The sequence below is a fragment of the Galeopterus variegatus genome, unplaced genomic scaffold, assembly GCF_000696425.1.
Source record: "Galeopterus variegatus unplaced genomic scaffold, G_variegatus-3.0.2 Scaffold2641, whole genome shotgun sequence".
In the NCBI taxonomy this organism is placed as follows: Eukaryota; Metazoa; Chordata; class Mammalia; order Dermoptera; family Cynocephalidae; genus Galeopterus; species Galeopterus variegatus.
Genome location: NW_007728752.1, coordinates 229,319 through 244,461, shown reverse-complemented (window position 1 = coordinate 244,461; position 15,143 = coordinate 229,319). Strand labels below are relative to the sequence as shown.

General features: G+C 37.6%; 1 protein-coding gene and 1 pseudogene across 1 annotated transcript in view; one reads left to right on the top strand and one right to left on the bottom strand.

The window, feature by feature from the left end:
• LOC103598497 (dymeclin-like) overlaps positions 1-15,143 on the top strand; it is a 215,632-nt gene that overhangs the window by 57,668 nt on the left and 142,821 nt on the right. The window contains exons 4-5 of the mRNA XM_008582492.1: positions 2,943-3,121; positions 12,944-13,069. Coding sequence (XP_008580714.1) covers positions 2,943-3,121; positions 12,944-13,069 — 305 coding nt within the window. The remainder of the gene's footprint in view (positions 1-2,942; positions 3,122-12,943; positions 13,070-15,143) is intronic.
• LOC103598496 lies at positions 6,668-7,648 on the bottom strand (annotated as a pseudogene).

Sequence of the window (15,143 nt, the reverse complement as noted above, 5' to 3'; positions counted from 1 at the left end):
CGCGGGAGCAACACCGAGGGTTGCGATCCCGTTGCCGGTCCCTGGTCCGGTACGGGGGCAACACTGAGGGTTGCGATCCGTTGCTGGACACGGAAAAAGAAAAAAAAAAAAAAAAAAAAAAAGGGGGGGGAGAAGCACAGTTATTGGTAGGAACATTTTTAAGGCTTGTGATGATCAGTGCCATGTTCCTTTCCAGATCTATTCTAATATACGTTTCTTCTAGACAGTGGCTGAGTGTGCAAGTTAGCTGTGCCTTTGCCAATTCTGGTATTATCATTCACAGGGTATCTTAGTCCATTTGTGCTGCTATAACAAAAAACTTTAGACTGGGTAATCAAAAAAGAACAGAAATTTATTTCTCACAGTTCTGGAGGCTGAGAAGTCCAAGATCAAGGCACCAGCAGGTTTGGTGTCTGGTGAGGGCCTGGTCTGTGCTTCCAGAATGGTGCCTTGAATGTTGTTCCTCCCATGGTGGAAGGGTTGGAAGGGCAGAGGACTGAATGCTGTGTGAAGCTTCTCTCATAGATACCTTAATATCCTGTTCACGAGGACAGAGCTCTCATGACCTAGTCATCTAAAGGCCCCTCTTAATTCTATCACTGAAGATTAAATTTCAACACATATTTCAAAGGAGCACAAACATTCAGACCATAGCACAGAGCAATAGGGAATCAATCACGATTTGATAAAAAATGAAAATTTATCTATCTGGTAGTATTTTTCTATCCCATTACTATACTCTTTTTTTTGGTGACAGTGTGGCTTAGTGGTTAAAAAAGGAAGTTTTAGAGTCAAGCAGATTTGAGTTCACACCACACCTCTGTCACTCCAGAGTGTGAGACCTTTGATAATTTGCTTCATCTCAGTAAGTCGCAGTGGCATTGCCTGTAAAATGGAAATAATATTACCTAATAGTATTTGTATATATATCAGACAAGATAAGGTTTTAAAATGATTAGTTCAGATTTTGCAACATAGCAAGTATTCAGTATATGATATGTATGATTGTTGCGTTTGTTGCTCAGGCCAAATGTTAGTATTTAGGATAGAGCCTTGCTTGGGATAGTCATCTTTTAGGAGACTACGTAGTACGTGATTCAGAATGTTGGCTTTAGGGTCAGATTCACCTGTGTTCATTTCCCAGTTTTTCTTTCTTTCAACACTGCTTTGCTTATCTGTAAAGCAAGGATTATAATCTCTACCTCACAAAGTTCTTATAAGAATTAAATGAGCATTTACCGTAGTACAGACTCACTAAATTATTGCTGCTATTATAGGAAGCAATATAATGTAGTGGTAACAACAGAGGTTGATCTAGGAAAAGTTACTTAATCTGTCTAGGCCTCTCTTTTATCCTTTGTAAAAGTGATCAGAATAATGACATGGTTGTTGTATGGATTAAATAAGAGATAACACACACAGTCATTTAGTATAACAGCTAATTCATAGCACTTGTTAACAAGTATTGTATAGATGTTGTGGATACATAACATACAATGCACGTGCTCCATTTGTGGTTAGGTATAATACAGATTGGTGAATATGTTACTTTGCTACCATTGTAAAGAAGTGTAAAGCATCCAGAATCTTCCTCCAGTGAATCTTCTGTAGATTCTGTAATGTTTGCATACTCACTGTAAATGGTAACACTTCCTTTTGCCATCCCTTGCAAAAATATGACGTCAGTCACACAAAGGAATTATTTTTTTAAGTGTCAAAAATAAAGTGTTTAGATTGAGAAAATAACCTATATGTTAAATGTGGAAGGAAAAATGAGGGCACTGTGTAGTCAAATTGAGGGCATTTTTAGATGCTTTCTTCTTACAAATGGAAAGTTTGGAAAGGAAAATTTGAGAGGCATAGGATTGTGTTGTCAAAGATTGTTTGTGTTGGGAACATCTCTTTTCCACAGAGCACAGCTTTCAGAAATGTTAAAGCAGGTTTTTTTGTTTTTGTTTTTGGAGGTGCTTCTGTGTTTTAAAGTCTTTCTAAAAAAAACTCTCAGAGTTTACTTTTCAAACGCATAAAAATAAGAGCTTCTTGTGCTGTCATGTTCCAATGTTTTATTTGATGACATTATGACTGAGTCAATTCAACCTGTCTTTATCTCCTTTTTTACTTCCTAACCTTGCTTGCTTCACTTTCTAGGGAAATCCAGTTAATTGTAGGAAAGGAGTTATGTCAGTTTTGGAATATCAAGAGTTTTCCCAGTATGGGCTGTGATTTATGCTTTTCAAAAGTTTCTTGGTTGCAGTCAGGTTTAAGTTTCCCTTAAATGAAAAAAGTTATAGAAGTTTTCTAATAGTTGTCTTAGGCTTGGTATGTTCTGTCCATTATAGAAGCTAATGTTGAATGTATATTCATTTTGATATTATTTTAGAACTTGCTAAATTATATGTTATTCTAGCCATTTTCTATTTTTTTCAGCCATTTTCTTCATAAATGGATTAATAACATTGAATACTTCAGCCACGATTTATTCATTTGAAGAAAATTAGCTTTTTTAAGGCAGTTCTTTCTTTTCAAGCCTATCTTATAAGAGGATTTTCTATTTTATTTAGAAACTGTATTCTTTGACTACAGATATTTTTATTTAGGAGTGGTGGTCATTTAGTTTTGGTAACAAAGCATCTCAGTGTCCTGGTTAAATTGTATCTATTGAAGAGCCTTTTGCCTATCTCCATAGCTCAGTTTATTTAACTTCATATTCTTATAGCCAATTCGTTTCATCCATATTAATGGGAAAATACTAACAAAGTCAAAATATATGACCTAATTCTTTAAGTAATTTTTAAAGTAAATTCAAAATCTAAATTGAAATTTTGAATCTGAAATGTAGTGACTGTACATAAAACTAATGGTAATTGAGTTGTACACATTTCTTTAACAGGACAGTCCAGAAAATACTGATGTTTTTTAAAATTTTGTTTTCTGTATTCCAGATAGCAGTCCTTTCCCCTCGTCAATTCCACATGCTTTCCAGATCAACTTCAACAGCTTGTACACAGCTCTGTGTGAACAGCAGACATCTGATCAAGCAACTCTCCTCTTATATACATTGCTCCATCAGAATAGTAATATTAGAACATACATGTTGGCTCGCACGGATATGGAAAATCTTGTAAGTATCATACTAAATGTTACATGCTTTTTGTATTTTACAATATGTTGAAGAAGAATTTCTTTTGCCAAGAAGGTAAGTATGTTTGCCTGGTTGCCACATCGCTGATGGCTGAGCGATTGATAGGGAGATGACGGGCAGGTACAGGCAGAGGGTATGAGTTTCTCCAGTGTATAACATAGCTCACATAGAGATGGCTTCACAGTGCAGATCACAGCAGCGTCCCCAGCTGGCTTGACAAGCCTCCCTGTCCTTGAAGTCTTTAACAGCCTCCACTACTCATGATTTAGCCTGATCAAGTCCTCCAAGAAATACTCTCTGCAATTCTCAAGGAGATTTCTATGTTCTCTCGATCCCTTCCCGCTGCTAAGTGTTTGCTCAACAAGTTCATGTAATGGCACAAGTTCAGCATATTCCTAGTGAGAATGGCCTAAAGGAAAGTGATTTTTCAACTCAGCTGTCTAAGTGTCCCATCCTCTGCCAGGTTTAGACTTTAGGACTATCTGCACTCAATTCCTGGAGTGTTATAGTTATCTTAAGGTACATTTGCCAGATATCACTTAAATGTACACTATCCTTCACCATGTGAGTGAAATTTGTTCCCAAATTTTTGCTCATAGATGAAAACTCTTATAAGCAGTCATTGATTTCCATTGTAACTAATGTACAAACATCAGTGTTTCCATGAGAGGAAAAAGAAACTACCTCACCAATGTGTTAATATTGTGTTTGAAGAACACAGTATATAGATAACCACAGGCTGTTAATGCCTTCATAAAAATGTGAACATTCCTGAAACAACCAGCAGCTGGCTGACAGCAACAGAATGTCCCCTCTATGCCAGTTTTTACAGAACTCTCCAGGTATTTGGTAACCATTTTTTCAGAGTTAAATATAAAATATTGTGTAAATAGTGAGGAAACATGGAATATTAGAATTCATTGAGCATATTCTAATCTACGTCAGAGTGACACTCAGAACAGAAAGGACGACGAGCCTGTCTCCACACCCGCTATATGTGAAAACACTGGCTTAAACAGCAAAACTGAGTGTGAAAGAATACTGCACTTGTGAGTAAAAACGTGTCAAGAGAAGACTTATTTTCTGATGGGTGTGTATAAGCGCAGGGACAATTATAAGTATGACGTATTCTAAGGGAAAAGTTGGCAACAGGCAGACAACCTGTGACATCACCTGTCCTAGGAAGTTCCATGGTAAGGACGTTGGTATATAAGATGGTGCATCCTCATCAGGAAACAAGTCTTCTCTTGACACACTTTTACTCACAAGAGTGGTATTCTTTTACATCCTATTTTGCTATTTAAGACAATGTTTTCCACATGTAGCGGGTGTGGAGACAGGCTCGTCGTCCTTTTTGTTCTGAGTGTCACTCTGACGTAGATTAGAATATGCTCAGTGAATTCTAACATTCCTTGTTTCCTCACTATTTACACAATATTTTATATTTAACTCTGAAAAAAATGGCTACCAAATACCTGGAGAGTTCTGTAAAAACCGGCATAGAGGGGACATTCTGTTGCTGTGTCAGCCAGCCTCTGGCTGTGTCAGGAATGTTCTAATGTTCTCATTTTTATGAAGGCATTAAAAGCCCGTAGTTACCTATGTACTGTCTACTTCAAACACACAGTATTAACACGTTCATGATATACCTGTCTCTATATTTGATGACATACACCAGTGAAAAGTTAAAAGATTTTGTTTTGAATTTTTTGGTGGGGTGGGATGGGGTTTGTTTATTTGTTTCCGTTTTGTTTTAATTTTCTTGCATAGATTACTTTGATAATTTCTTAATATATGTACCTATCTGTCCTTTTGCCTTTCTTCTGTAATAAATTTGTTGATGCTATGATTAGAAAATATTTTATCAGTAAGAAATTTACTGTGTTGATCTGATTTTGTTGTTGTTAATGATTCTTTTATTCTATTGCCTTTGATATTAAGAAGGTAATGTTTGACAGGGTGTTTCTAAGAATACCTTTTTTTGCGTAATTTCTTGTAAGACAGATCTGCTTCTATTGTGACAGATGTTGACTGACTTGGATCCCTCCTACTGATGGTCTGACTCACTGCTATTTGACTTGTTTTAACTCAAGACTGTTCATTAATCTGGTATAACTTCTTGTGGTACATTCTTTTTTTTTTTTTTATCTTTTAATTCTATTTTTCCATGAACTTTTTGAAGTACCCTTATATATAACCAGAAGATTAGTATCAATATGAAAAAGATGCATTACTTATAAAAATGGCAAAAGATATGAACATGCAATTAACAGGAAACAAATGAACAAAAATATGAATATATTGCAATATCATTAGTAAATAGGGACATGTAAATTAAAACCACAGTGAGATACTATTACATAAGTACAGTTTTTCTATGAAATTTCTTTTTTTTTTTTTACATTTAACTTGGTTTTTTTTTTTTTAATTTTTTTTATTTTGTCAATATACAATGTAGTTAGTTATTGTGTCCCATCACCAAGACCTCCCTCCCTCCTCCCTCTCCCCCCTCCCACCCAGATGTGTCCCCTCCATTTTCTCATTGTAAAAATATGGAACGCTTCACGAATTTGCGTGTCATCCTTGTGCAGGGGCCATGCTAATCTTCTCTGTATCGTTCCAATTTTAGTATATGTGCTGCCGAAGCGAGCACTTGTGGTACATTCTTAATTGGCATTAAGAATTTATTGTTATCTTTATTGTTATTAGAATAACAATACAGTGACTCCTAAATTTCTTTTTGCGTCTAGGAATAGTGTCTAGGGAAGAATCCCAGTGCCTAAATATCAAGAAAAGAAACTAAGAGGGTGTACTTTTTAGAAAAGCACTTTATGGGCATACTTGTTATTATTTTATTTTATCATCACAAGCAAAGAAGTCTATCTAGAAAAGTATCTAGACGTTGGAAATAGTTGTGATTCTTTTAGTTGTAAATAACAAACCCAGTTTAAGGAAAAGGGAATGTATTTGCACAAATGAAAAATTTGTGAAGACTTTTGGCTTCTGTCATGGCTGGTTCTAGGGTCTAAGTGATACTGTCCAGGCTCTGTCTCTCCATTCCTTGCCTCTGCTTTCCACAGCTTTGGCCTTATTCTCAGGCATACTCTTTCCAAAGGAGAGAGAGATTGCCACCAGCAGCTTAGGGCATATGTCCATTTTATAGCTCAAAAGCTAAAAGGAAGAAAACTTATATACCTACTATTCATCCATAAAAATTTTATGAAGGAGGGCTTGCCGGTTAGCTCATTCAGTAGAGTGTAGTGCTGGGGGAAAAAAAAATTCATGAATGGCTCCAGTAGTCTTTTCTTGGATTGCGTGCCTACTTCTTTGACCAATCATTATGGAAAAGGGCCCTCTTGATGATAAGTCATAATAGCCACAAGGGTAAAGGGGAGTTCCTTAAAGGAAGGACTCTGGACAAATAATATATAGTCACTTAAACATTGAACCAATTATAACTTCTTTAGCTGGGGGTATATGAGTTAGTCATTTTTTTTTTTTTAAATTTTAAACAAACTTAATTCACTACATTTTTCTTGCATAAAAATCCTTTGTTGTAGCCACAGCTGGATCCTGGGTCCTCTGCATGGAGACTCTGGTGTGGGTCTTTACAGGATGGTCAGTGAATTCTTGATAGAGAGACTTGGTCTTCTTCCAGAGGTTGAGGATCAGATAGTGGTAGGTCTTGGAGATGGCATCAAAGGAAGCCTTGGTAAAGTTGCTCAGGGTGGCAGTGCAGCCCCTGGCTGAGGTGTAGCAGTCATCAATATCAGCCATCAGCAGCAGCTTCTTGAGTACAGAGGCCAAGATGATGCCAGTGTCTCGGGGGGGTGGGGGGGAGTGCACCAGCACAGAGCTTCAGTGGCCTGTCACTTTCCAAGGGACAGTGTGGGGCTTGCCAATCTTGTTACCCCAGTAGCCTATCCACATAGGGACAATAGAGAGCTTGGCCAGGATAATGGCCCCTGGTGGTGGCTACCTCACTGAGGCACTTAACTCCCAGACCGACTTGGCCATTGTAGTTCCTGATGGCAGCAAATGCCTTGAACCTGGTCCTCTGTCCAGCACAGGTCTGCTTTTGCACCAGTTTAATCTTCAAAACCTCATTCTTGAAGGATGGTCCAGGAAAAAGTCATTGATCTCAGACTCCTTTTGGGGGGGGGGTGGTGGCTGGCCTGTAAGGAAATCTGAACCCGAGACATTGGTATTACAAGACTGTGCTCTAATCAACTGAGCCAACTGGCCAGCCCTCAGACTCCTTTATGGGCAAGGAGAAGAAATAGATCTCATTCAGGGACTTGATCTTCATGTCCTTGACCAAGTGGTCCAGCTTGGTGATGGGGATCCACTTCTGGTCCTCAGCTTTGCCTCTGTGAGCTCCACAGACCGAGGCCGTGATGCTGGCCCTGGGTGCTGCTGCTGAAGCCTCCTCAGAGGCCTCCGTGGCCTCTCATTTCAGGGCCCCTAGGGCCCAGGCCCTCCTGCTGCACTGGTGTCATCCACCATTTGGTGTTCTTTCAGAGAAGAAGCAGTCACCATTTTAATTTCTGTTTGTGTTAGTCAAGCAGAAGTTTGGCCGCTGTTTCCCTTGGGCCTCTACCTGTCTTCTGCTCTTGGGTCAGGTGTTGGGCATACACAAATATTGTGGATATGCAACTCATGCCATTTTGATAGCTTACTAATTTAAAGCTTCACTGAATAGATTCCTAGAAATGAGATTCATATTTACAATAACATGCAGTCTATGATTTGTCATATATTGTCAGAATAAATTACATAAGGCTTTTCATGTCTTCTTTTAGATGGACTAATAGTGCTTTATTTTCTGAGTGTGATTTTTACATAACAATCACAAAGGAAAAATATCTTTTTTTTTTAGCATTTCCCCCTTTTCCTTTTCATGACCAAGTTTCTCTGAAGCCTTGGGCCATAGTCTTTGTCTTCACTAGTTTACTTACTGTTTCTGTTTTCAACCTGTTGTGATGCAACTTCTGTTCCCACAGTTCCCTCACCAGCAGCTCTCTGTTACTAAGTCCATTGGGCATGTTTCCTCACTGTCCTAGTTGACCGCTCTGCTGTATTTGACACTGTTTGCCTCTTTATTCATTAAACTGCCCAATCCCCGCATCTTAGTCAGTTCTGTCTGCTGTAACAAAAATACCGTAGACTGGGTGCTGAAACAGCAGAAATTTATTTCTCACAGTTCTGTAGGCTGGGAATTCCAAGATAACGTTTTTGGCCAACTCGGTAACTGGTGAGGGCTTGCTTCCTGCTGTGCAGATGGCTGTCTATTTGCTGTGTCTTCACATAATAGAGAGAGAGAGAGGAAGTAAGCTCTCTTCTGTCTCTTATAAGGGCACTAATCCCATCATGAGCTTCACCCTCATTACCTAATTACCTCCCAAAGGTCTTACTTCCTAATACCATCCTATTGGGGGTGAGGGTTTCAGCACAGGAGTTTTGAGGGACACAAGCAAGCAGTCCATGCGCCTGCACATGCGCATCTTTACTTTCTGGTCATTGTACTCTGCTGGTTTTCCTACCTGTGTCTACTGCTGTTCTTTATCTTTTATGTATTATTTTCCTTTATCCTTTAAATGTGTCCTGCTGCAGGATTCTGTCTTTCTGTCTTTTGTTCTCTGAACTTCTGCCTAAAATGTCTGATCAAATCCCATTCTCTTGTTACAGTGCTGATTGCGTGTGTCTCATGCCCATGTGTCTAGCTGCCCCAGACCTCTCTAGTGGCTGTCTCATAGACACCTTAAACCAAACATGTAAAAATTGGGCTCATTTTTCCCCCAACCTACTCTTCCTTCTCTTACTCCTCTATTCTCTATAACAGTGACCCATCCATGCAGCTGGCAAAAGCTGGATGCTATGACTCCTGTTTTCTTCTCCTACAACCAACCAAGAGTTCAGCAAGTTGCAGGATACAGTATCAGTATACAACATCTATATGCAAAAATAAATTGTATTTTTATACATTAGCAATGAACAATCTGAAAATGAAGTTAAGAAAACATTTCTATGGGCTGGCCCGGTGGCGCACTGGATAGTGCGCCGCTTGGGAAGCGCGGCAGCGCTCCCGCCCGAGGGTTCTGATCCCACATACGGACCGGTTCCCGCTCACTGGCTGAGCGAGGCACGGGAGCAACACCGAGGGTTGTGATCCCGTTGCCGGTCACAGTCCGGTACGGGCGCGACACTGAGGGTTGTGATCCGTTGCCGGTCACGAAAAAAAAAAAAAAAAAAAAAAAAAAAAAAAAAAAAAAGAAAACATTTCTATGCACAATAACATCAAAAAGAATAAAATACTTATGAATAAATTTAACTAAAGAGGTATAAAACTTATACTCTGAAAACTACAAAATATTGTTAAAAGAAATGGAAAAACACCGAACGTTCATTGATCATAACACTTAACACTGTTAAGATGGTAATACTTGGGCCGGCCCGGTGGCGCACTGCTACAGTGCGCCACTTGGGAGCGCAGCAGCGCTCCCGCCGAGGGTTCGGATCCCACATACAGACCGGCCGCTCACTGGCTGAGCGAGGTGCGGGCGCAACACCGAGGGTTGTGATCCCGTTGCCGGTCCCGGTCCGGTACGGGCGCGACACTGAGGGTTGTGATCCGTTGCCGGTCACGAAAAAAGACAAAAAGGAAAAAAAACAAAAGATGGTAATACTTGCCAAACTGACCTACAGATTCAACATAGTTCCTATCAGAATCCAAGTGGATTTCTTGATAGAAATTGACAAGGAGATTCTGAAATTCATATTGGTAATACTTGCCAAACTGACCTACAGATTCAACATAGATCCTATCAGAATCCAAGTGGATTTCTTGATAGAAATTGACAAGGAGATTCTGAAATTCATATGGGATTGTGAGACACCCAAAATAGTCAAAGCAATCCTGAAACAGAACAAAGTAAGACAACTCACATTTCGTGATTTCAAAACTTACCAGAGCAACAGTAATCAATCTAGTATGGTAATTGCACAAGGGTGGACCTAACAGATCAATGGAATTGAATTGAGAGTCCAGAAATAAACTCATATATCTATGGTCAACTGATTTTCAGTCAAGGTACCAAGATCAATGTGGAAAAGAATAATCTTTTCAACAAATGGTGCTGATGTAATTGGATAGCCACTTGTGAAAGAATAACGTTAGGTCTTTATTTCACCCCATATACAAAATTAACTCAAAGTGGATCAAAGACCTAAAAGGAGCTAAAACTATAAAATTCTTAGAAGAAAACATAGGGGTAAATCTTCATGGCCTTGGATTTGGCAAATGATTCTTAGATATAACGAAAGCATGATTGACAGAAGAAAACACAGATAAATAGGACTTCATCAAAATAAAAAGTTTTGTGCCTCAAAGGACAACATCAAGAAAGTGAAAAAACAGCCCAAAGAATAGGAGAAAATATTTGCAAACCATTTATCTGGTAAAGGACTGTATCTAGAATATATAAAGAGTATTTATAACTCAATAATAAAAGGACACCCCAATTAAAAAAATGACCAAAAGATCTGGATAGACATTTCTCCAGTGAAGATATATAGATGGTGAATAATAAGCACATTTAAAAAAAAAATACTTGACATCATTAGTCATCAGATAAATGCAAATCAAAACCACAAGGAGATACCACTTCACACCCAGAATGATAGCTAGAATAAAAAAGATAACAAGTGATGAGTAGGATGTGGAGAAATTTGATCTCTCATACACTACTGGTGAGAATGTAAAGTATGTCTGCAGAAAAACTCGTACCTGTATGTTCACAGCAGCATTATTCATACTAGCCAGAAAGTTAGAAACAATCCAAAGGTCTATCAACAGAAGAACAGATAAAGGTGGTATGTCTGTACAATGGAATATTATTTGGTATAAAAAGGAATGAGCTCCTCATACATGCTACAACATGGATGAACCTTGGAAACATGCTCAGTGAAAGAAGGCAATCACAAGAATCTACATGTTATATGATTCCACTGACGTGAAAGTCCAGAATAGGGAAACCTATAGAGACATAAAGTAGTCCCTTTCAGTTTAGCATGTGTGGGGTGGTGATAGCTAAAGGGTATGGGGTTTCTTTTTAACATGATGAAACTGTTCTAAAATTGACTCTAGTGATTTACACATATTTATGAAAACCATCGAATTGTGCAGTTTAAATGGATGGATTGTGTGTTATGTTAATTATATCTCAGTAAAAGTATTTGAAAGGAAGAATTGAAGTGCTATTCTGATGTAAGCCCATTGTACCCATTGCTTACTCTTGTTTATTATTACTTGTTTGTGTGAAATACCATTTACTTGTCTATCTTGTCAAGTAGAGTACAGGGTCTTGAGAACATTTTAGGTACTGTAGGTGTTACATATTATGGTCATGATATGTTTATTACAGGCTTAGCCAGAAAAAAGAACAACATAACATAAAATATATATTGAAAACTGCAGAATTGGAAGTAACAGATGTTCGATTAAATGGCTATGAAATCTAACTATGTTAATTAGGTAATGTGGAATGTGAGTACAGTGTATTATATTTGACATAATGTCAGAAGGCAAGAATACTAGGATTATACATATGAAAAAGAGCAAAGACTATTTTGGTAACTGTGGTACACTGAGTTATTGGAATGTAGTAATGCTCATGCACTGAACTTCATACAGAAGAAGTTCCAGCTACAACTTGTAAAAGAATAAAACACTCAGGGCTACATTTTAGAAGTCTCCTACAGTATGTGTGCCTCCCCAAACATGTATGGCCCTGATGTGTGGGTGTACAATCCTGTTTTTGTGGGTATATAAGCCTGTTTTTGTAGGCTTTATATACTGGCCTGTGCTTTAGGAACTTGTGTATATGAATGATTTACTCATTACAGGTTATTGTCTGATTTAGACTATACATTTTTTGTTCATTTTTCTAGCATTCAGTGGATAGTGTTCACAGTACTTTCACATAAGACATGTAGTTAGCCTGCCCCTATTTAGTAGACACTTTCAGTAATCTACTTACCTTGTAAAGAATGAACAAGTTGAATTTGTCAAAGTAATGATTCAAAATAAACTAAACAGGCCAGCCCCGTGGCTCACTCAGGAGACTGTGGCGCTGGTAGTGCCGAGGCCGCGGGTTCGGATCCTATATAGGGATGGCTGGTGCGCTCACTGGCTGAGTGTGGTGCAGACCACACCGTGCCACGATCCCCTTACCAGTCCAAAAAAATAAATAATAAATAAAATAAACTGAATAGGTCTATATATAAACAGGATTATAAATGAAATGCTTCAGATACACTGAAGAGTAAGCTCAATATACACATTGAAAAAATGCACCTTGGGTTGCAATAGGCTAATTATTTGTTTATTTGAAATATGTTTTTTACTTATTAGCATTATAGTACAAGTGATGCTAAACACATAAATTAAAATATTCTTTAATTTCTGAACAGCTGTGCTCCCCCCACTCCCTTTTTGGTTAGATTGGGGGAAGGTGGTGTGACTTATTAAAACTTAAACCATGAGCCTAAATGGCCTCTGCATATCCAACCTTTATGTTGGGTAGACTTTTAGATACTTTCACAGAGTTAGTGATGAATTTCTCTACTGGTATACATATGGGAAGTACATTCAGTCAGAAGCTGGTTTGTATGTTTTATTCTCTAAAGAAAAATATAATTATGATATTAAAGCAAAGGGTACCAAGTAAAAGTGTAAATGTTTAAAACATTTGGTCTCATAATAAAATATTGAAATAATAAATTATAACTTTTATTCCTTAGGTTTTACCAATTCTTGAGATTCTGTATCATGTTGAAGAAAGAAATTCACACCATGTGTATATGGCCCTTATAATATTGTTGATTCTTACAGAAGATGATGGCTTCAATAGATCCATTCATGAAGTGGTAAGTTACCATTACTTTGATTAGCATTTCTTCTGTCTTTTCCTTTTGGTAGATGTTTCTGTGAGAACCTGAAATTAGAAATGGTATGTTTCTTTAGATGTATGAAATGGATCTTTTTTTTTCCCTGAACAACTATTAGCCACTATTAAAAACTCTCTGAAAATCGTTCCTTAATAATTGATGCAAATGTTTTTGCTGTTAGGGGGTTCATTTTTCTTCTCCATTTCAATTTCACTTTTTAGTTGTGGCAGAATTTGTTAAGCATTTTTCTCCTTACATACAAAATGAGAGAAGGAAGAGGGAACGAAGGGGAGAAGGTTGAGAAATTGCTTTATATTTTTTTGAAAGAGAGTAACAGAACTTCTTTAAATTTTGGTCATTTTGGAGAGTTCTATTTCCAAACTAGTTTTATCTAACTCTTTGGCATTTTCTTTGTGTCAAAACAATACACATACATAGTTTTAAAACTTATGTAGAACTTGTACCGGCCAGCCACCAAAAACAAACAAAAACTTATATAGAAGTACAAGGTTTTAATGAAAAATAGCAGAGCTGTGTCTACCCTATTCCTGATTCCTACTCCCCTAAGACAAATGCTTTCAACCTGTCCATGTTTCTAAGTAGTATGTTTATGCTGTTATTTCTTGATTTTTCAGATGTAGATATTAACTGTTACCTTCCTAAGATGGAAGATGCATCATTAGCTCTTCTTCCTGCAGACCATGCACGTTCCTTCTGGGTGCCCAGTGCATTTGCCATCACATAGACTTTCTTTTCCATGTTACTGCCATTTTTGATTAACTTTGGCTTTTACATTATTATGCTTTTCTTAACTATTATTCCTAGCTCAGGAATGTAGTGTAGGATAATTGCATTTCCTTTCTTTTACACATTTTACTATTTCTGTAGCACATCATTGCCCTGTTTTTTATTTATGTACTAACCGCTAATTCAACCCCCAGTACCTCAACAGAACTGAGAATCCCCTCAAAATATATTTAAACATAATGCATTTTCTTCTTGGACTCTGTCTTTGGCCACATTGCAGGCTTTTCCTCAAGTGTCTAGTGCTCCTGGCTGATGTGTTCCTCTGTAGTAGTAAGCACTACAGTGGCTGGGTGTATTTACTGTACCTTGCTCTATGTAGTCTCTTTCTCTGGAACTCTTACTCTGTGGTCCTTTTCTTATGGGTGATTCTTAAAGGACTCTTCCAGTCTCCTCTCTGGGTTGGGGTGGGGGTATCTAGTAAGAGAAAGGGGCAGGGCTTTCACTTGGAAATTATTACCTCTGTATGGAATTATAACTGTGGACCTAATTGTCTTGTTTTCTGTAATTTTCTTAACAAACTATTTCTGAACCCTGTTTTGCTCACCTTCTCACGTTTGAAAATGAATGTTTTTATTTTCTCTTTCACACCTCATTCCATTACCCTTTAGTGAGAAGAAACAAATAGAGAGACTCACTAACTTGTTTCTTTCTCTAGATTTGGGAGTTTGGGTCAGAATATCAGGATTTTGGCAATTTTTCTGAGGAACTATTAGAAGGTAAGATAGGATTCAGAGTTAAGCATATGCATCTTGGCCCTGTTTTAATTTTCTCTCATTATCAGTCAGAGACCCCAATACACCTATTATTTATAAGCCCAAGCATACATTATATTTTTTATCACTTCTTTTTACCATTTGGATAGCCTAAGATTTGTAATACATATATTGTTTAATGGTCCATATTTACTTCATCTACTCAAAGAAGAGTATCTGTTTAATTAGTATGTAGGACCAAGATTAGTATGACATTTGGTATAAATTCAGTAAGCATTTAGTGAGTGTATACTATCTGCTTGTGTTAACAGTTAAATGAATTTTAAGATGCAAGTCACTTTTTTAGTATAGTTCAAGGCTTTTACTTACCAGATAAATAATGTGCTTTTATTCTGTTTTCCAAATCATAGAGGTGGAGTTTAAGGATATTAAATTTGGGCTCTAGCCTGTTTGTTCAGTCTGCTACTCTTCTAAATCAAGACTTTAAAATTGTGATTTCACAATTCCTACCTGTTTTCCTGCCTGGAGTTGTG